This window comes from Parus major, chromosome 1A, assembly GCF_001522545.3.
Source record: "Parus major isolate Abel chromosome 1A, Parus_major1.1, whole genome shotgun sequence".
NCBI classification, from domain to species: Eukaryota; Metazoa; Chordata; class Aves; order Passeriformes; family Paridae; genus Parus; species Parus major.
This window is the reverse complement of record NC_031773.1, coordinates 44,366,872-44,388,797: the sequence shown is the minus strand read 5'-3', so window position 1 is coordinate 44,388,797 and position 21,926 is coordinate 44,366,872. Positions and strand designations below refer to the sequence as shown.

General features: G+C 39.9%; 1 protein-coding gene across 8 annotated transcripts in view; it reads left to right on the top strand.

Moving 5' to 3' along the window:
* The window catches only part of ANKS1B (ankyrin repeat and sterile alpha motif domain containing 1B), a 409,682-nt gene that overhangs the window by 353,141 nt on the left and 34,615 nt on the right, over positions 1-21,926 (top strand). For all 8 annotated transcript variants that reach the window (XM_015627528.3, XM_015627530.3, XM_015627525.3 and 5 more), the window contains 2 exons: positions 5,952-6,059; positions 11,268-11,447. In XM_015627528.3, coding sequence (XP_015483014.1) covers positions 5,952-6,059; positions 11,268-11,447 — 288 coding nt within the window. The remainder of the gene's footprint in view (positions 1-5,951; positions 6,060-11,267; positions 11,448-21,926) is intronic.

The following is a 21,926-nucleotide window of genomic DNA, read 5'->3' as shown; positions in this document are numbered from 1 at the left end:
TAACTGGACCTATCGTTAGCTCAACACACAGACAAAAATGCAAGTCCTCAGTGGAGAGAACAGTCTGTCTTCTAGCACACAATTTGGGAATGTGTTCCACCTTGCAAATTGTCTAATATTTTTTCTACTTACTTCCTGTGACAATTGAATGTTTTCCTTTATGTTCAGACCTGCTTAGTGTGTGCCATTTTTCACATAAATAATATTTTGAGCCTTGTCTTAGAATAGGTAATCATTATTGTAGCAACCTTGGTGTTCGTATGTATAATAAATCCTTAGGATTTCTGATTAATGGGGGTTTGAGTCTAATGTGACAAAAATGCGCGTATGTAATGTTTATCATTGCATCTCAGGCTTGTAAAAGGATTGAACTTACTGACTGATTTCTAAGAGGCCATGTATTTAACTTTTTAATTAAAAAATTGCTCTTAAAAAACAGTCCAGCATGTAGCCTGAGACACATCCTCAGAAAGCAAAGTGGCCAGGTATCATTTTCAGCCAGGTCCTTTTTCACTGCATTTTCCTGGGGTTTTTTTAGGAAAAATATTAAATTGATATCTTTTTTCACTGAAATATTAGTGTTTATTGATTACAAGCACAAATTTACAGTTACTATTTTTATATTAAAAAAATTTAGTGCAGCCAAAACACCAGCACCTGGTATTTTCCATTAGCCAATATGGAAAACACTTTAGTGACAAAAATGGCTTGTCTGACCAAGTTTAGGACAAAGTCTGTCTTGACAGCCTCTACAAAAAATAATGAATTCTCACCTGCCTCAGTCCAACCTGAGTGGCAATGGCAACTTTACTTGGAGAAGACTCTTGGCCTTTGCTTTCTCAGTGCCCTTGAATGGAAATCTGCATCACAATTATATATTTGAGTGATAGGGGACAAAACAAACATCAGTTTCTTATGAAAACATATAGAAATGGGACTGGCAAGACAGCCATTGCCCTTTGTGAAATGCTGTCATCAAGACAACTGACATCTCTTTCCAGCTGGGTAATTAATTCCAGAGGATTGTGACGCATATTTCATATCTTTATGCTATGAAATCACTATGATATGAAATGATAAGTATCTTACAGGTGTTTTCCTAGGCATAATAAGCACTAGCTCCCCCTGCACTTGTGGACACCAGAGAAGCTGCAGCAAGCCTCTGACCAGCAGGATGCTTTGGTGCTTCTCTGTTGCCATGTGCTGAGCAGGAGCATAAAGTATGCCCATGTGAAGAATGCAATAGAAGTCTAATATGACTTGACTGGATTTGGCTTTGCCTGGTATTTGTAAAGCCACTGGGCATTCATAGAATCACAGAGTGGTTTGGGTTGGAGGGGACCTTGAAGAGCACCCAGTTCCAAGCCCCTTGCCGTGGGGGCCACCTGACACTAGCTCAGGTGGCTCAGAGCCCTGTCCAGCCTGGCCTGGAGCACTTCTAGGGATGGGACATCCACAACTTCTCTGGGAAACCTGTTCCAGTGCCTCACTATCATTCTAAATTATTTCTTTTTAATATCTAATCTAAACCTACCCTCTTTAAGTATCATAGCTGACTTGGGCCTATTTGCTTTTCAAACTATACCAATTATTACACCAAGTAATCTTGGTTGGTATGCAGAATGTAGAGTTTTTTGATCTTTTTTTATTTGTCTCTATTCTTGTTTTAGCTGCTAGCACTGACAGCAGTTCAATGGATAGGATCTGTAAAATTGATACTGAAAATTTATACCATAAGTATGTTTAATCCTTTTTCAGATTTTCAATTAAACCAATCCCGTTGGTCAGGTGAGCTGTATGGTTTATCTGGGGTCACTTCCTGGGTATTCTGGGCCCTGCCATGTTTCAGGATTAGCCCTGTGGGGCCGCGTCGTGGCAGGAGAGGGGCAATAATCAAATTCATCCCTTCATCTATAATTCCAGATATCTTGGAGTTTATTCCAATATGACCAGCAGTAATATGGTTAATAATATTGATTTTAGCAAGTATTTTGGGCTGTATTCTTGCAGAAATAGGAAGATCCCACTTTTTGGCTTGCATTTACAATTTTTTCTTGAATTTGTCTGATGCTGCTACTGGAGAATCAGGAGCACTGTTCAGATCACTCTTTAATTTTATACTTTGTAGCTGGTTTAGCTCTGTACTTTGGTTCCTAGTGTCCAATTGCTGCTACACATTTAGTCTAGACCTCTTGTGCTATTATGATCCTAATTTTAGCCCATAAAAATTTTTTTCACATTATTCCAAAAGAAGGAGAATTAATGTCTTGAATTTCAGTAATGTTTCTAATATTCTGAGGAAAAAAAAAAGTAGAATCATACAGTATTGAATATTATTATTCAATTAGAGAAAAGATCAGGCAGGAGAATGTAGCAGAAATAATGTTCATTTTATGTGGAATAACTTGTTAATTCCAGCATTTGCACATACACAGTCATCAGGGAGTTATGGGGCTACGTGTGTTTTTTGAAACATCTGTCAACTAAGCCAGAGATCTAAATGCAAAGTGTTACATTGGTTATATTTGTGGATTTCTTGCATTTCCTAGTGGAATTTAATTTTGTATGCTAATCATTGCAGAGTACAGGAGTAAAAATAAGATTAAATTTTTGTGCATGTATCAATGCTTTGGATGAACGACTTGCCCCATTCTCTTTTAATTGAATCAACAAACAACAACATCAAATACATGAAATGTAGTAGTATCATTTTTGTCTCAGGTATCCTGCCATCAGTGTAGAAAGAAGCATATCATGTACATGCTTTTGGGTTGGTTTTTTTCCCCTTTTGTCCCAGTAATGAAATAACATGCTGTGGAGGGCCTTGAGCTACTCTGAACAGTTTGAGGACACGTTGTTGCTGATTCCTGCAGCCACACTGCAAAACCCATTTCATTGTTGTATAGTAAGTGGGCTACAGTCCATTTGACAAAATGCCTCGCTGCATGATACTTAGGTGCACTCTATTGACTGTCCTTATTTAGTGTTAGTTCAGTGTTGTGGTGTTCACTGTCACCTGATTTATAGAAATTACATACCAGGAAAGCTGACTTGTGGGCTGTTTAAGTGCAAGACTTTCAACATTAACACATTTCAATGGTACTGCTTTAGGCAGTTGTACCGTTCCACACTGTTGACCTATATTTATGATATTTGACATTTTTTATAAATACTGTCAAAGATAATCCATCACAGGATGAGTTTCCAGAGTCTCAGGATGTTTGTTAAGCCCTCATAACTCAAATATAGAAGTGTTTCAGAAAACAGTATTTTACGTTTGTAAGTTGAGAAACAGGTTTTCCAAGTAAGGAAATGGCTAGGGAGTCATTTCCAGAAGAATACAGCTGTCTTCAGTTAAAGGAATATGTGCTCCAGATGATTCTGGGATGCAGCTGCCTGGTGCCTGGGAACCATATGTTTCTGTAGGTTGCATCGTTAACTTCCTCCCATTCACATTTGGGGCAACCACCATTATAATAGAAAAACAAAATGTGGAGTAAGCTTAGCAGTGCCTGTGGTATTTAAAGATCTGTATTACTTTCAAATTGAGAACAGTTTTTGAAATAATTTAGACATTGAGACCCGTCTGCTGATCTCTTATGTGTGCAGTCCCTCAAGAATCATGTCCTTTTCTCTCCCTGTGAAGTCAAAGAGAATAGCTTTGTGTGGTTTGATATAGCTAATAAGGCAGTCAGAGTGCTGAGGACCTTGAAACAACCCAAAGAACTTTAGCTTGGCTTAAAAATCTCAGGATAAATGATCTTGTTGATGGGGAAGCATTATGAAAGAAGCAAGTTCACTGAAGTGCATTACTTGAGTAATGTTTAAAGCAGCTGTAGTTCATTCACGTGTTTCATATAGTTAAATACAGAGATAAACTGTGCACCCTTCTGTTTAACACTCAGTGTAAACTGAATACATAACTAAGTCTCCTGCATGCCTCAGGCATTTCTCTGTGTGCTGCATTATCTCAGCTTCACTCGTGCTTCTCTAGATTTAGACTGAAAGGATAGCACATAGCAGAGTGCTTTGTGGGACTGCAGCTTGCATTCCCTGCTGAGCTGCAGGGTCTGCAACACCCCTGTAAGCTGCCTCTCAGAGGAAGGCCTCCATCTGCTTGATGTCATAGCCCATCACTTTGGAGATGCAGGCAGAAAAGAGGTTATTGATGTTCAACAGTATCAGCACAGAGACATCTAACAGAGGAAATGTGGATGGATTCACGTGCACATGGATAGGCAGGATAATGGATGGATAGGCATGGATACCAGAATAATGACAGCATGTTCCTGTACCATATTTTGAGATGCTGGATCCAAGAGATGTAGCAGGGGAGTTGCTGGGGTTTGGGTAGTGATGTTCTCATGAATTGTAACTCTCAGTGCTACCGCTTAAGCTGAGGTAATTGTTCACTAAAGATGTAGCATTTCCAGGTTTTTTTGGGGACTATTACTTTTTCTAGGTTGAGCAAGAACTTCCTCTCAACTGAAGGGTGTTGACACACGGTGGTCCTAAATATAGTGGGAAGTACTGTTTTCTGAGAGGGATTGGAGGCAGCTCCGGAGTATGAAACCACATGTACAGTCTGGAGGAGTTATGTAAGGACACTGCTGTTTGCAGAGCAGAGGCTTTGCTGCTACAATTAGTGCTGCTATACACTCTTTCCACTACAGCCGTTGTAGCCATTAAAGAATAGCGTTGAAATATGTTATTTTTCCCACTAATACTTTAAATTTCCAACTCACTGCTTCTGTTCTCTCGCTTTTCCTGAGAGCAGTGGTGGTTTTGTACAAGGTAGGGACATGCAAAAATAAAAATGAGGAGTAGTTGCTGTAAATCTGGGACAACTTTTTTTGGCAGTGTTCTTGGAGTTTGGACAAGCACGAGGTGTGTGAATGTATCCACTGATGGACACGTGTCTGTGCAACAGAGATTTTGTGTCTCATAAAAAGCGTAATAAAACTCCAGGGTAAAATTTGTCCACCCAGTGTTTCTTACACAAGGATGAATCTTCATAATAGCACAAACTGTATGACATATTTGGAGATTACCTGTGTGTGTGAATCTGCACATACAGGAAACCAAGGACAACCCTCAAACTACAGCCAAAATGCAAAGGGTAGATTTATTTCATTCCCTTGCTAACCACACCAGGTGACAGAGGGACAGGGACATGGCTCCATTCTAGCTGGCAGGAGGGGAGGGCTCCTGCCTCTCTATAATACAAGGCTTCCCCCATGTCTGTGAGAGCAGGTTATCTCTCCACAGGACTTCCACTTCTCAAAACAGGCAAAGGATGAACAACATTAGACATAATAAATGGAGTTTTCCCACACCAACAATTTTAGGATTCCCAGCTGAAAGGTCACTTTGAGAGAAACTATTCCCTCCTCCTCTGCCAAATTTTGCGGTTTTAACCCTTTTCTAGCAGCACTGGGAAAGGCATGGTGAATAGATTTAAAAGTGGTAACATTTAGTCTTTGTACAATCCCTTTTTTCCCTTTTTGCCTCCTCTAAGCATTCACTGACTGTTTCTCACTCTTTTCCTCATCTATCCCATGAATGACTTTAATCCTCATCGCTCACTGTTTGTATGCATCTTTGCATTTCCTTCTCCAGTCTTCTCATCCCCTTCCCTTTTTTAATTCCTGCTCTTCTGCCTTCTCATTTCATTTTTGTCTCCTCTTTACTCATGTTTGAGCCTGTTTTTTTCAGTTTTCCACACCTATATATGCTCTAGTTTCTTCCTTCATTTTACAGTGTTTTTCCTCTTATCTCACCTCTCATTTTCTCTGCTGATTGTTTGCCTTGCACAGCTCCCTGTCTGCTCAGCCTGTCTAAAGGACTGACTTGTTACAAGGTTTAAACAGAAAATGTCTTCAGTCTGAATGGATCTTCATGTAATGGTTGCCATGTGCTCTTTTAATGATGTATTTTTGATGTTATTTCAGGTCTTAAAAATTAGCTTGATTGGCCACCGGAAGCGTGTTCTGGCATCTCTGGGAGACAGGCTTCACGAAGATCCTCCTCAGAAACCACCTCGGTCAATAACCCTCAGGGTGAGTCCCCATGAAAATTTGTTAGCATTTCTTGACAAGTCAGCAAGGGTTTCATAACATTCACATGAGAACAATGGGTACTTTGAGTGGGGTTCAACTTACCTTACTTGAGAGTTGTAGATTATGGACATCTTAGGCTGATGGGCCAGCAGAAATACGTTGATATTTTTACAGGGTGATCCGTGTGACCTGTTTCAGATGTCTGCCTTAGGATGAGATAAGGAGAATCTTAGAAGTACCAGCTTATCTTTGCTAAAGAAACTAGCTCAGGACCAGGGATTTAAAAGATGCACATCTTCATTTGCCCACAGGAATCCCAGCCCAGCTGATCAATATTGCAGGAGATTTACCAATTTCCTTTCATGTTTTCGAATGTTTGCACTTACTTTTCAGACATATGCTTTAGGCTTTCTTTAAGGGGAACCTCTTGAAATTGTTGAGATAAAAATGCCATTAAGGTGTCTCTGTATATCAAAAGTTTCATCATGTTTTTAATTTTAATTTGTATTCCCTCTTTCAGAAACCCTGTTGCAATGTCCCTGGGTTTTTCCACACTTGACCACATTTAATCTCCTCTCATTACACCACCTTCACTCGGTTTCTCCAATCCAATGCCTTTGCTTACTTGTTGTCTGCTGCACTTATCAAATTGTGGTCTGATGGCCACTTCCTACTGCATTCTCTCCAACAGAGTTCATAGCAACATTTTTATTTTGATATTTTAGGTCACACCTTTTGCATTTGATTGGATCTCATTATTTCCATGGGGCTGCATTTCTGATGGGAATCTCGTTTGGGATTAAATTTCAAAATGTCAGAGAGTATCTGTGCTCCCAAGCTAAATTTCCTGGTGTAAAGAGAAATACAGAAAGACAGAATGAGGGCTTGTTTTTAATTGTACTTAAAATTTCTGTGACCAGCCTGTTTTCACCCTGCCTGTTCTCAGATGCCCTATACGGACATTTTAGATCTGACCCCTTAATTCAACCTATTCCCAATGCCATATTTAAAAAGGTCTGACAAATCTGAAGTGTGCTCTAAGGCACATTGCAGAAATGTGTGGATATTTTTCTCGTATTTTATTTTTTTATGTATTTTGTGAATGATTCCTGATGCATGTCAGGTGTTAAAACACTCCAAGGAGAGAAATATATAAAAAGGCAGACTTTTTTGCTAAATGCCTACAGTACTCTGGACTGGATAATTAATTCCTCCTCAGCAATTGGGAAAGTGTCCACCGTCCACATTCTTGGTCAGGACTGTATATTCTCAGTTAATAGGGAAGGGAAGGGAAAACTGGATGTCCTCCATCTGTAGTCAAAATGATAAAAAGTAGTCTGCTGCTGCACAGCTAGAGCTACTGATGCGGGCCAGTGCTAAATGTCATTTATCACCTCTTGGAATTGGAGTCTTCACAGAGAATCCTAAAGAGGAGGACATGCATTTGGAATAAAGTTTTTCTTTCCCATCAACTGCTACTATGCCATTTCACATGAAACAAAGACATAGTGTTTAGTTTGTAGTCTGCAATAATTTGTATCTTGAAAATTGGCTTAAATAAGCTGGCTGCTGCTGCTGCTGCAAGATTGATTTATATAAAACCACTGAACAGTTTGGATTAGAAGGGACCTTAAAAATCACCAAGTTAAAAATCACCTCTTTGCCATGGGCAGGAGCACTTTCCACTAAATCAGGCTGCTCTACATCAGTATAAAAGGTAGTTTTTACTTTTAAGTTCCCAAGCTCAAGCTAAAGAATGCTAATTCTTCATCTTTTTTGACTGTTTTCGTATTAGCTTTTATAATATTTTGAAGTAAAAAGTTAAATATTGAGGAAAACCAAAAATTCTTCAAAATGTAAAAATATCCACAATATATGTTATTCCCTGTTGTATGTTACTGTGTACAAAGGAAACACTATTTTGATTTCAAATATACTGTATTCAAATATATATATGTTATATATTACATGTATATATACACACACTATACAAATGTATTTTTCTATAAAAAAAAGTATAGAAATTGCTGGAGTTCAGGTTACCTATGCAATCTTTCTTTCTTTCCTTGACTGCATGATAAACTTTAATTATAGGACAGTTTCCATGTTCGTCATGGGAGCCCTCCCTCACCCAGTCAGCACTGGAGGCTGGAATTTAAGCTGAAGGACCAACAATTTTGGCAGAAAATTTGGAGAAAAAGTGTTGCGATAGTAATGATATCGTAACACAAGAATTAGTTCACTGGAGAGAATTCCTGGTTAAAGGTTAGACAAACATCTGTGTGCCCAGGCAGCTTGGGGAAGGATCTCTTAAGCTTCCTTCCAGCCCTGACCTGTGTGGTTCATGGTGTACGTGAGCAGCAGGGCTGAGAGGGGATGGGGCAGATTTTGAGAGTGAAATATGTGATCAGACATCCCTGCAGGTCATGTGTCCTTGCATCCACAGCCGGGTAGAAACACGAGTAGCTGGTGACAAACAGTAGCGTGGTACTGAGGCCATGGTAGCACCTGCAAGGGTGTCCCTGCCTGGTCTGCAGGTTTGTTTAAGAAGGTGAGAAGGTAGGTATGGAGTGAGGAAGAAGAATGAAGGAAGAATGGGATAGAGGTTCATGATTAAAGGAATAGCTCTACCTATGAAACTATAGACTTACACCTACTTTTGCCACAGAAAACTTGGATAATTCATGGCAAGTTATTTAATTAATTGCCTCCTAAACAGTCACTAATTGTATGTTACTGACAAGCTAAGTATTTGACTGGAGTCTTGAGTCTAATTTATACAAGTGTTGTGTACACAGTGCTGAAAATTAGATCAACAGAAGTGGAGTTTGGAATTCAAGCACTTGGGAAATCGAGCAGTAGATGTTGTAATTGAGTGACTGCCACTTTCTAACCTTTGTCTGTGCGTCTCAGGTCACCCACATAAAGCAGTGATTATAAAATGCCAGAAGTCATGGGTGTGGTGAAAATTAATTGATTGGCATTAGTAAAGTGCTTACAAGCATCATGACTATGACGATATTAATCATCCTCTCTTCAGAGCAGGATTTGAAAAGAGTTTAGGAGAGAGGTTTGGGGCCATGAAACGAGGCGAGAATAAAATACTGACTACACAGTAACTAATGATAACACTGTGCTGAGTAGATGACAACACTCTGCACAGTTGAAGATCCATCTGTGCTGTGAAGGACAACTTTGAGAAAATAGCATAAAATCATACAATGACATACTGTTCCATAATGCAGAGGCACGGTAATTCTTTTATTTCTTGAGTTGGTATTTCTTGCCTGTACTGCCTTGCCAGCAATCTTCCAATATAGATCTCGACTGAATTTCCTCCTCATATGCACTTTGATAAAATATAAAAGTTTGATGAGGGCTGGATTCTCTCTGTTCATCTCTCACTTGGATACACTGGTGGCCCTGTCAGCCTGCAGCAGTGGGTGAATCCTGATTCAGAGCAGAGAGAGGTTATCCACTTGGCTGGAGCAGCAGGTAGCACTCACTAAAGAGGATCTTGTTTGTTGCCCATATACTCAGGTTATTTTCAGAGCAGAGGTGTGTACACCATGTTGTTAGGTCCAGGGAGGGAAGATTTTAGAGATTATGCCTCACCAAACCTACTGAGCGTGTGTAGACTATTTTCAGAAGCTTTTAACTGGACCAAATGTAGGTGGATTTTTGTGAAGGAGGGAAAATATTATTTCTAAGAGGAAAATGCTCTTTTCTTTGCCCTGGGAAATGTCAAGTGCTTGTCTCAGATCATAGGAAAGTTAGAGAATTAAAAAAAAATAAAAAAAATCCCAGTTAATTAAAAAATACTGAAGAACTAGAGCTATATTTTCAACATGAAAAATTGGCAACATGAAAAATACTAATCCATTACTGTGATTGCAAGGAATAATGTCACATAGACTCCTACACATCAAATATTGACACCAGGCATTATTATGACTTGAACTTTCCATTTGGAAAAGATTACAACTCTCTGATTCCTTACACCAGATCTTGTTTCTTAACAACGTGGAGTAAAGTACCTTGATGCTTTTCAGAACTGGGCTTACTTCAATGTAATAATGCATGAATCATCCACTTGAATTCTCTTTTTAAATAAAAAAGCAGAACTTTTTTACCTTCCACACTGGATCAGGTTTTTTCTTGCTGCACCATCTGCAGGTCCCCTCTTGCTGCTCAGTGTTGAACTAGAGCATTGTGGCAGCAGGTGGTTTAGAGAAGGCCTGCTCTGATCAGACGTGCTCCTGGCTGCGTTCTGCCCAGGAGCCTGCATCACGAGGAGGAACATTTCCCACCCAGCTGCTGTGACAGTGTTCTCCTGCTCACTGCACAGCTCTGCTCCTGCTGATGGGGCTCCAGGGGAGTGTGCAGCGGTGCACCCTGACACCGACGTTTGTAGCTGCTGCTTGAACGAGTGATGCCATGTGCATCATGGTGTTTCCAAACATCCACACCATGTCTGGCTGTGGGCAGTGTGGTGGCAGATCCTGCTAAAATGTATACCAGGAGGACCTGTTGGTTTGTTTATTAGGTGGTGTTTGTGTATCACACATGTATTATGTATTTGCACACTGACTGATACAACGTTACAGTTCAGTAGAGGAAACAAGGAAAGCCAGGTGAAATATTTGTACTCTGATGCTTTCATGCATTCCAGGAATTGGTATTTAGCTTGTGTCTGATATCTGGTACTTCAAGTTAAAATGGATGTTCTGCAAAACCTGCTATAAAAATTGCAACAAAATGTCTATACTGTGTAAATGGACACACATTTCTTTTTTCCAGCAAGAGGTGTTGCTAGTGTTCAAATCATTTTCACTGCTCAGAGCAGCTGCTCAGAAGTGGTGAGAATGTATTTCATCTAACAAATAGCTAATCCTAAATCATAGCTTTATTTGGGCCTTGACAAGAAGTAGCTCACTGTTTTATCTCTAGAAGAGAGTATATCTTATACAAGGAGGTTTTGGGGAGGAAATATGCCACTAGTTCATGTAATCTGTGAACTATTTTTCCTCCTACATGGGCTCTGCACTTCAGGTAGCAAATCTCAAAAGTTCATCCACAATAACCTCCACTGAAGGAATTGTTCCATAATTTTTTTAGTGTGAGCAATTCAAATGCACTTTTAAATGTGTGATTTGAAGTCAGCAATATGCTGTCCTTCTTATGCTGCATTTCTCTTTCTCTGTCCAGGAACCCAGTGGTAACCACACTCCTCCTCAGTTGTCTCCATCACTTAGCCAAAGCACTTTCACTACTGGTGGCTCCCTGGACGTTCCCCACATTATCATGCAGGGCGATGCAAGGAGAAGAAGAAATGAAAACTATTTTGATGATATTCCCCGCTCAAAGCTGGAGAGGCAGATGGCACAGGTAGGACCAAAACCGGTGCCATTAAAAGGCTGGGCCTTACTGTTCTTGGTTACTGGGGTAATCCTGACCAGAGCAGTGGGTTGTACATGAAGGCTGAGTGGTAAAGGTCGACAATTTTTCCAAGCTGTCTCTTCCAACGCTCTATATTTCAAAATAGTGTAAATTGATGTGTTGGTGCATAATTTCTCCTCAGAGGTAGAGGTTTGTGAGTGTTTAGATGCATGGAGGATGAGGTGAAGGTGCCTTCTGTGCACCAGAGTGTGCAGTCTCCCCCCAGCACCAACTCTGCCCCTCGTTTTCGTAATAAGGTGTGGATTCCTGAAATTCTGAGCAACCTAGATAATAAAACTAAGCTTGCATCAGTTCACCGCTGGAAATTCAGAGGACTTGAAGGGTGATGATTGCTGCATTTATTAATGGGAAGGGTCAGAATTCTGCAAAACTGTGATCTGGGAATATATTTTGATTATTTTTTTTTAAAAAAAATGTTTAACTCTGCAAAAATTATTTGAACAACAATAGACTCAAGTGGATGTTAAATCAAACTGTTCATGAAAGTAGCCTTCATCTCTAATTTTTTTTCATCCAACCACTGAAAGAGTACTGATATTTTTAAATTAAGCCTACATTGAGTGATGCCACAGAACCATAGAACAATGTAGGATGGAAAAGACCCTTAAGGTCTTCTACCCTTAACTCAGCTCTGCCACGTTCACCACTAAACCATGTCCCAAAGAGCCACACCTACATGTTTTTTGAACAGTTCCAGGGGTGATGATTGAACTACTTCCCTGGACAGCTCACTCCAATGCCTGACCACCCCTTCAGTGAAGAAATTTATCCTAACATTCAATCTAAAGCGCAGTAAATTATGCATGGACAGTGTGTTGGTGTTTAGAATGAGCTCAACTGGTTTTCAATGATACCTATGACGATGAAAGAGAGCCAGGTCTTATGCTGCATGCTGGAAACAAGGCTTTGATTTGCTGTCAGAAGCAGATGGGCAGCCAGGCCAGTTCCTGGAGCAACTCATTCCACGAAGGAGCAGGTTGCTGCATGCTTCCCTGCATGAGGTTTCCCAGCAGTGTCTCTGCCTGCCACAACCCAAAACAGAGCCTCTGTCCAAAATTCAGCCTCAAAATGGAAACAACTATGCAAATAACTGTATTATAATGAACAAAAGGCTGCAGTCTGTCAGCTAATTACATGAACAAGAAGTAATTAAATAAACAAACAAAACAAGGTGCTGCCATTACCTGGGAACATGGAAACAAATTAAATTCCATTTGTTCAGAGGGCATTTCTAGGGAAGTGAAATTGCATTTGGTTGGGTGGGGCTGTTGCCTTGCCCTTTTTAAAACTAATTTTCTGCTATATAATCTTGTACAGAATTAAGGAGAAAGTTGCTGAGTGAATGAGCTTGTTTTCAAACCAAAGTCTCCTGGGCTTCTGTGGCAAGCATAAGGTTCAGCTGAAGTCCACCAAGAAAAGACAAGTTTTTAAAATGAAAATATTTCTTGAAGGTTGTGAAATTTAGGTGTTTGAGCATAAAATGCACACTTGCTTGTGGCTGAATTCACTGGTTTGTCTAATTAGTTCGTTTAGTCACTGTTCACAAATCCCTATACTCTCTACCTCTTTCAGTCACTAGCATTGAAGACAAAAAAAAGCCCAAAAAATAAAAAACAAACAAACAAAAAAAAATCCTATGCTAACAATTCTTTCTGACTCCATTTCACTCCTTTCTTTTACTGATATTCCCAAGAGGTATGACATACTCTCATAAATGACACTTGGAGATTTCCTTTGTGCTGTTGAATTCTGCATTTCCAGAAGGACTGATATGTTACATGTCCAAAGAGAAAACAGAGCAGTTATTACTTACACCACTCCAAACTCCTATAGAACCAATTTAGTGCTTAGGAGATATTTTTTGTTGTTGGGATTTTTTTTGAGGTGATGGGTGGGTGGGTGGTTTCTTGGGGTTTCTTTTTTGCTTGTGTTTTTGGGCTTTTTTGTTGGGTTTTTTTCCCCTGTTGTTGTTGTGGGAGTGTGTACCCACTGAATGAGTGATTTCAGTGCCTGCTGTCTAATTTTAAACACTGAATATAGCCGTCATCCTTTGGGACTCCAAAGGGGAAAATGGATTCAGATGAAATCCATAAAACTGTGGTTTGTGTTGTTCCCTGAACTCCAACCTGTTTGAAGTCTTTTTCAGCTCTGCCCCCAAATTCTGCATTCCTGATGTATGTAAAATTCCCTTTGACTTTAATGGGAAAGTCAATGACTCCCTCTGGTGATCATTCTCAATAAATTGGACTCACCCCATTAAGACGCTAATCAGGGATTTCTTCAACCATTCTAGCCCAAAAATAGATTCTTAAATCTATTTTGTGCAATGTGTGCTCTGCCAGAATGAACTATATTTCCTTCATCCTTTCCCCCCAAAGCCCCTTAGAAATTAAAAGTGAAATAATTGTTTCTGCAAAGTAAAGGAGGTCCAAATGATTCTTAACATGGACCTTCTGCTCTGAGTGTTGTGGGGTTTCTTGGGTTTTTCTTTTATCTAGCAACTTTCTCCTTGCAGTTTGCTGGTTCCTTTGGCTTGTGTCAGATCAGCAGCAACTTCTAAACTGATACCAGTCCAGCTTCCCAGATAGAATACTTCTCGCATACAGAACAATCTAGAGGGATTATTTGAATTGCTTTGAGAATGTTCTCTTGTCTTAACCCTTTCTTTGCTAGGCTGTTTGCATGCTGCTGTATGAATCTGCATGTTTACTGGATGCTTGTCCACAAATGTGCATAAAGACATCTTGGATGCTGTGATGTTTTGGAAGTGTTTTAGGTGTGTTCTCGATGATGAGATGAATGGGCATTTTTATGGCCTCGAAGAGAGAGGCCAACATGGTATTGTGAACTTATTTATTGTACTACTTTAATGAATTTTATTTAAGTCTTATTCTAACATTTTTAAAATATCTTACTCTTAATTCAAAATCTAAAATCTGAAGGTTTTTTTGATGAAACTGGATGTTTCCATCTTTATAATGGCCTGTGTTTCCCATAAAAACTGTTACAGGGAGTCATCAAGCGTGTTGATCTTTGCATCAATCAACCAGTATTTCTTAAACAATGAGCACGGCAGCTTAAATCTGTTTTCCTTTGATGTGCTAGATGTGTTTAAACAGTTCTCTGAACCGTAATCAAATCTGCTTGTAAGTAATACAACTCTTTGTTTCCTGGAGGAAGCACTGATTTAAATTTACTTAATGTGGGTGGTTTTGTCTCAAGGCCAGCGTGTACCTTCATTTACAGCTCCCTAGCAGACTGTTTGTGACCTAAGGGGAAAATCGAATAATAAACAATGAGTCTAACCAATTTAGATTCCCCAATGGAATTGGTTTGGTCATCCAACCCCCTGGTTGATCATCCAGCTCCGAAAGTCTGTGATGTCTGGTTGTATAAATCATAACTGCCAAGATGGTAATACAGAAGGCTGTGAGATGGTTTGTTTTCCAAAAAAAAAAGGACAAAAAAAATCTAGGAAGAAATGAGTAGTGTGAGTCATCATTAGCTGTGGATGTTGAATTTTGAGCCTGCAAACTGTAGGTTAGTATGATCAAATTAACGTAGTTTAAAATAGCTGAGGTTGTTCTTAAGATTGCCTGAACCTTTAAAATAGAACTCAAATCATGCAGGCAAAGCTTGAGTACTTTGGAACCAAAATCGGTAGGAGGAGGAGTCCCATTGAAGGGATTGGGCTCTTCATTCACCCCTGAAATAGGTGCAGGGAAGAACTTTGGAGGTTGAAAGGAATCACAGCCAAGTTCATTAAGAGACATCAGTTAAAAAGTAGCCTTTTTAGGATTTGCAGTTCTCCAGGCAGGAGAGAAGCTTTAGGTACTAGCTGGAAGCATTCCAGACTGCCAGCCCCGAAGCAGTGGCTATTTATTGTGCCAGCCAGATGGTGCTCTTAGCCACTCTGGTCCATCAGACCTCTTGCTGTGGTGCTCCAAGCTCTGCACCCTGCCCTGAGCCAGGAGTGAGGGCCAAAAACATCTTTCCCGTGGCAGGAATGCAGGGAGGTGCAGGAAGCACCCCTGTCCGTGGCAGTCCTTGCAGGAGGAGAGCTGGGACAGGCTTCCCCCGATGCTGTCACACACCTTCCCCATGGTGCTGAGGCTGTGGAGAGCCCTGTCCTTTGGGGAGGAAATGGGCAGGAGCCTCGCTGGGGCTCTGGGGACAGCCCCAGCCTGTGTCTGCCTCCGGGAGGACAAACTGGGAGTGAGTCAGAGTAAGCTCTCTAGTAGGATAAACCTGGGCATGGCCCATATGGGGGCACCCCAGAGAGTGGTGATGGAAGGAGGAACTCTTTTACTATCTGAGAGTCTTGAAAAACTTATTCACAAAAGCTGACGGGAAAAGTTCATTCCCAGAGTTGCTGAACTCAGACTTAATTTTGAGAGCCTTTCTAGGTTTTTTTTCAATCTGAGGTCTCTTGCTAATTTTTTTAATGTTTTTTCTTTTAATTTTTTTTTTTCCTAAAGTGCAAGATAGTTTAAATGCAAGGTCATTGTAGTGACTGCACAGTAAGTGTGAAGTAAATCTGTCCTGATTGTTGGGATTCTGCCATTTAACATTATTTTTTGTAAGATACAATAATTCATTGCTGGGTTAGGATTGATATGCAGGGGACAATCATTTAAATGGATTTAGTACAACAGATTCTTTGCCTACAGAAGAGGAGAAATGTCATAAAAGCAAAAAACAGAATTAGCAAAGGCAGGTTTATATTAAAATTGTGAAATCATTTTGCTTCTTTCTGAAATAATACCTTCAACTCAGCAATGTCTTCCAAATACTTCACAGATACTAATGCATTTATATTTCCAGTGCACTGTGGGGCTGTGATTTTAAATCATATTTTCCATTTTTCAGCTAGGAAAGCTGATATACACAGATGTTGCAGGTTGAGTAAGATGACATAGAAAGTTTGAATGAGCCAAAAATAAAGAAGTCATATTTAGTTTTGTAACTTTAAACCACCACAGTAGAATTTTTTTATTTTTTTGTTTCATATTTGTTTTCCCATCTTCTCTGCTTTTGAAGGATTTAAAGATTACTATGAATGAGGAAAAAATACGCCTAAGAGAATACTGGTGTGTAAAATGAGATTATCTAAGAAGCAATAAGGAAGGATTTTTTATCAATGGTTGAAATTACTCATGAAATAACATAATTCTTTACTAGTAGATTTATGAAGCAATAAATACAAATATATGGTTGAATAGATTCATTATCTTGTTACTTCTCTGGCTACTTATTTCCATTTTTTATAAGCACAAAACAGTTTATGTTGTGAAGATAAATAGACAGCTATCTAAAAAAAAAGTCAAATCCAAAAAAAATGCTCTAAGGCTCATATTTTAGGTGCATTATATTTTTAATATGGAAAGATGACTGAACTGTGAATACCTTCAATTTAACACCAAAAGAAAAACACTTAACTAAATCTATTGCTGGCAGTTGTGTTTGTAATTCACATAGATACAAACAGCATAGGTGGCTGTGTCTTGATCTGTACATTTCAGCTCGTTTTCATCCATAGATCCCTTGAGAATTATGTGTTTCATAGAATCATTGAACCACCACTGGGTTGGATCATCTCGTTCTAGCCTCCCTGCTCTGAGCAGGGACAACTCCCAGTAGAGCAGGTTTCTAAAAGCCCCATCCAGCCTGGCCTTCAACACTTCCAGGGATGAGGTATCCAACACCTCTCTGGGCAATGGACAAGTACCCTGTTAAAGACATTATAAGAAATCTACTTAATTTCTGCCTGAATAGAGAGAGAATTTTTTCAGTAATGTTACAGAAGCTAACATTTTAGAACTGAATTTATGTGAGGTGGATCATACCTACAAGATGCTTCAGCAAATCAAATTAAGGAAGCTGCTATTACATTTAATATTAACGATCCAAACTTTAGCCATAAATACTACACCAAGAAAAGTTAATTAATGTTCTTCATAATTCACTGTTTTTCACACTCAGTCTCTTGAACTAGAAGGTTTATATTGAAAAGATTGTATGAAAACTGAATTTTGATATTTAACATTTACATTTTTGATCTGCTGGAAGAAAGCTGTGTTTAGAGTCTGGGGTGCTTTTCTGAAAGAGCTTTTTTGTTGTTTGGGGGTATTTTTTTGCAGAAAGCCAGATGCCTATGGTCCCATAATCTTCATTGGTGTTTGTGCAGAAGTTTATATCCTCTCTGCAAAGCTAAGAGGCTGGGGTACACTGAAAGCTGGCAGCACTAGCAGAAGAGCTATTGTCAATGAGAATGAGCTCACACCTATCACCCACTTCTTACCTGCAAGAGAGCCAGTCCAAGGGGGCCTGTTGTTGCCTGGAAGTTTTCATGTAAAGTATTTTCAGGAGAAGCAGAAGAAATACACCACTGCAAAACATGTAATTCTACTAATAAGAAGTGATATTTCGAGTTTCTGCTTCTCTAAAATAAATACAAATTTCAAATTTCACTCTTCATCTCTGAAGATTTTTTTTCTGAAGGAGAATTTGCAATTATTTCTGCTGGTAAGGCAAGCTCTCCAAAGAGCTTTGAGAACATTCAGGGATGCAGCATCTATTTTTATTAAATACCTGAGGGTTTTTATATAGGAGAAAGAAAATTCAGCAGAGGGCCACCATTCAGATGGCTGGGAGCTGAAGCAGTTGCCCTCCAAGGAGTCTGCACAACCAGGGCTGGCTGGAGAAAACGTGGCTTTGGGTACAAAAACTAAAAGAGGGACTCTGGACATCACAAGGAACTTTCTCCCCATATGGACAGGCAAGCAGGGGGACAGGTTGTTCACAGAGTCTGTCCAGTCTCTGTCCTTGAGGTTTGCAAGACCTGACAGGATGAAGCCCTGAGCAATCTGGCCTCATCTCACACTTGCTCCTGCTTTGAGCTGGAGTTGGAGTGGAGCTTTCCTGAGCTTCCTTGAAGCATGAATTTTATCCTGTGATTTATATACTTATTCTTTTGAAAGACTGCTCTATCTACTTTGAAGTATACTGCAACTTTCAGGTCTTTTTTGACCTCCCCCAACCTAAATCACTTTGCTAATTTATTTGCCATTTTATTTCTCTGTGTAATCCTACTAAATTCCATCTGACTGATCTGTAGCTCATCAGGTCTGTTTTCACTTCTTACCCTGTTCTGAGAAGTCCCTCACTTCTGGATCCTCCTTAGAGAGCACTGGCACACCTCCAAGCCACAGCATGGAGCAGGTCCTTGCAGATTGCCTCAACATGTTCAGTCCATTTGTGCTTAAATACCAGTAATCATTCTCGAAACATGCTGCATCAGGAGTCACACAGTGTCCAAGCCTTGCTGTACTTCTCCTTGCTGATGCTGATTTAATTGACCAGTTTTCCAGCACAGGAAGGAAATTTGATCTGAGATGATTCATACTGAAGAACTTAATTTTGAAGAACCTCCTTATGAGCATCTTGAATTTTTCTTGGCACATAGAAGCTGTCTTGGTAGCACATGGCAGGCAATATTACACTTTTTCTTTGTTATTCTCAATAATGTATGTGTAGATGTAAATATACACATGCATACATATATTCCTGAGTGCTTATTTCAGATGGCCAGCAGCAATGTCAGAAGCTCATGAGAACCACCCCTTGATGGTTGCTGGATTTTTAAACATTTCTAGTCACGTACTGGTCCCTGCAGTTAGGCTGGCTGTAACTTTCTGAACCTTCCTTTTCTCCCACCTTAAATACCCTTTCAGCACTTCTTTGGTCCTTTAGTTTCTTCCATGACTTTTCAAGGAGAATTACTCCTAATTTAGGTAAATCTTTAACATCTCCTAAGATGCCATTGAATGAAGCTCATTGAGCTGTCATGAATACATCTACACTGCCTTCCACCCTGGCTTCTGCTCCTCCTCTGTGTGCTGTCCAGGTATTCTTTTCTGCCACTTTCCTCTCCTTAGAAAGCATATGATTTCTATGATCAGTCTTACAGTTACTTTATTTCTTTAGCCATGCTTTCCTAGTCTATAAGGAGGAAGCCTAAAATTTTCCCTGGATAATTCTTTTCACCCTTTCTTTGCCCCTCCTGCCTGTCAGAGTTGCATTCCACCGTGACTAGACAGGGAAATCTTATGCATGGGACACTGCAAAAAGAGTATGATAGCAGAGTCTTACTGTCACATCACTTGTGTTATATAAGTGATATAAGTGATAAGTGTTTATCTTTTGGGAAGTATTAAGATAACAGCATGTTTGGTACTAATCAGATGATGCTATTGTTTTGCTCTTCTTTGCCATATTATATTACTTAGGAAAATGTTCTTCATTAAACTCTTTCACCTCTGTGAACCTCTGTGTCAGTGGTATTGGGTGCCCAAGTGTATTTGTGTTTATTGTAGTGGAAGTGTATGCACAAATTGAATTCTTTAGGGTTTTTTTGAGAACATATGTTTTGGGAGCTGAAAATTGCAAGTATTTGAAGCCTAATCTCCATTCTTCCTTCTACTGCCTAATTCTTTGGCCTCATATAATCACTTAACCTTTTTCTTTGCCTTGGTTCCTTCCTCTCCACCACAGGGATATGCAACTTTAGGTAATTCTCCTAGGCATTTCATACTTCATGACAAATTTAAAGTACTTTGAAGATATAAAATATATATATAGTAAATGCTAAATATTTCTACAATGGTGCAAGGAAAAGGTTGATTTCTGAATTTGAATTCATTACCATTGCCATAAAATTAATTTTCCATCTGCAATGCATTTCAGTATCTTAGTCATTCAAACGTTAATGAATGCAAAAATGAGTAATGAGTTTTGCACTGCTGCCCTTCTGACTGGGCATTGGTGGAGTTGTGGGAAATTCTCAGTCTCTGCTGGTCTGCTTGATTTATTGTTGATTGTATTTAAGGATGGTTTCGCTTAAACCTAGATCCTTCAAATCTTTATATCTGGAGGTAGATCTGATTATTGAGTGAAGTTCACTTGAACAGTTCTTGAAGCACATACTCAGACCCAAAACTTGTGTGCTTCCATTTGGGAGAAGATGGACTGGGGAGGGAGGGGCAGGATGTGTACCATTGACAAGTGTAGGAGAAGATTAATTCCCTGCCTTCTTTTTGAATGGAGCATCTTGGAGCCTGGGCACACACGTGCTGCAGGGTTACCTGTCTCTAACTTAGCACCAGGGAAGCTGAAGGACTGAGCTGGCTGAGGCCCCATGCCAATCCCTAAAAGCAAGTCCTCAAGAGGGACAGGATTTAAAGGCACACTTAATTTTGTCTCAAGAATATCATGGTCCTGAGGATTGGCTGCATGACATGGCAGCATTGCCAGTGCTGAGGAGAAATAAAACATCTGCCAGCATGCAGTATCCTGCTGCATCTCTTACTGCATTCAGTACCTCAGTGTGTACAAACAGCAGTGCAGTCAGTTTTCTTGACTACCTTAATTACCTGATGCTTGGGCATGCTGCAGCAGCGTGGAAATGCCTTCTCTTTGCTCTTCCCTTGAAAAGCAGAGGCACAATCTTCTGCCATGGATTCCTATTCAGAAATCTTCCCCTCCTCAGAGAACAGGTAGAGGCATCACAGCGATGGGTATGGCCAGGGCATCCAGAAGCCAGTTTGCTTGACGTACACAGAATAAGGTCATTGCTAAGCACCAGTGCAGTGTCCTGTGGATGGCACAGCAGCAGTAGCTGCAGCAGTGTTTTGCTGCTGGCCTTGCACTGAGACTGTGTTCATCACATGGACGAGGACTAGTTTGTAGCAAGTTGCAGGGGATGAGGTAGAAGATTGAATAAAAGTCAGTTTTAATTAGCTAATTGTATGAAAATGTAGAGCCCTGCACATCATGAAGGAGAAGCAAGGAACTTCGAAAACAAGATGAGGGAGGTGGAATTAACCACATTTGTGAAAGTTTTAAAATTACTGAAGCTGGAGGAAGGGATGTGTGATTATGCATTTCAGATGATGAAGGAAATAAGGGACAATTAACAACATTAGACAGCCACCAGGCTGTCTGGCAGTGCTCTGTATTCAGTCCTGAGGATGCCAAGCTTCCCTGACACTAAACAGAAGTGGCAACTTTTTCTGTCACCAGCCAGGCAGCCAGGGTGCAGGCTACAAAAGGTAAGATCAAGAGTCATATTTTAAGAAGACTTGCACTTCATCAGGTTGATTTGAGCATTAGTGCTAAATTCCTGCTGCTGCTGCTAACAGAAAACCAGCAATGCACATTCTTGATGCTGTTAAATTACTGATAAATTATTTGCTATCTCTTCTGGATGCTGCAGTTGCATTTTTCATGTCTGTTTATTGCCTTTTGTTGCTGCCTGCTGAAGATAGCGTGGGAAGATCCTATGTCTGATGCTTTGTTTTAGTTGCCTGGCTACTGTAAAATGTTATCTTAGCTTTTGCTGAGGTGCCA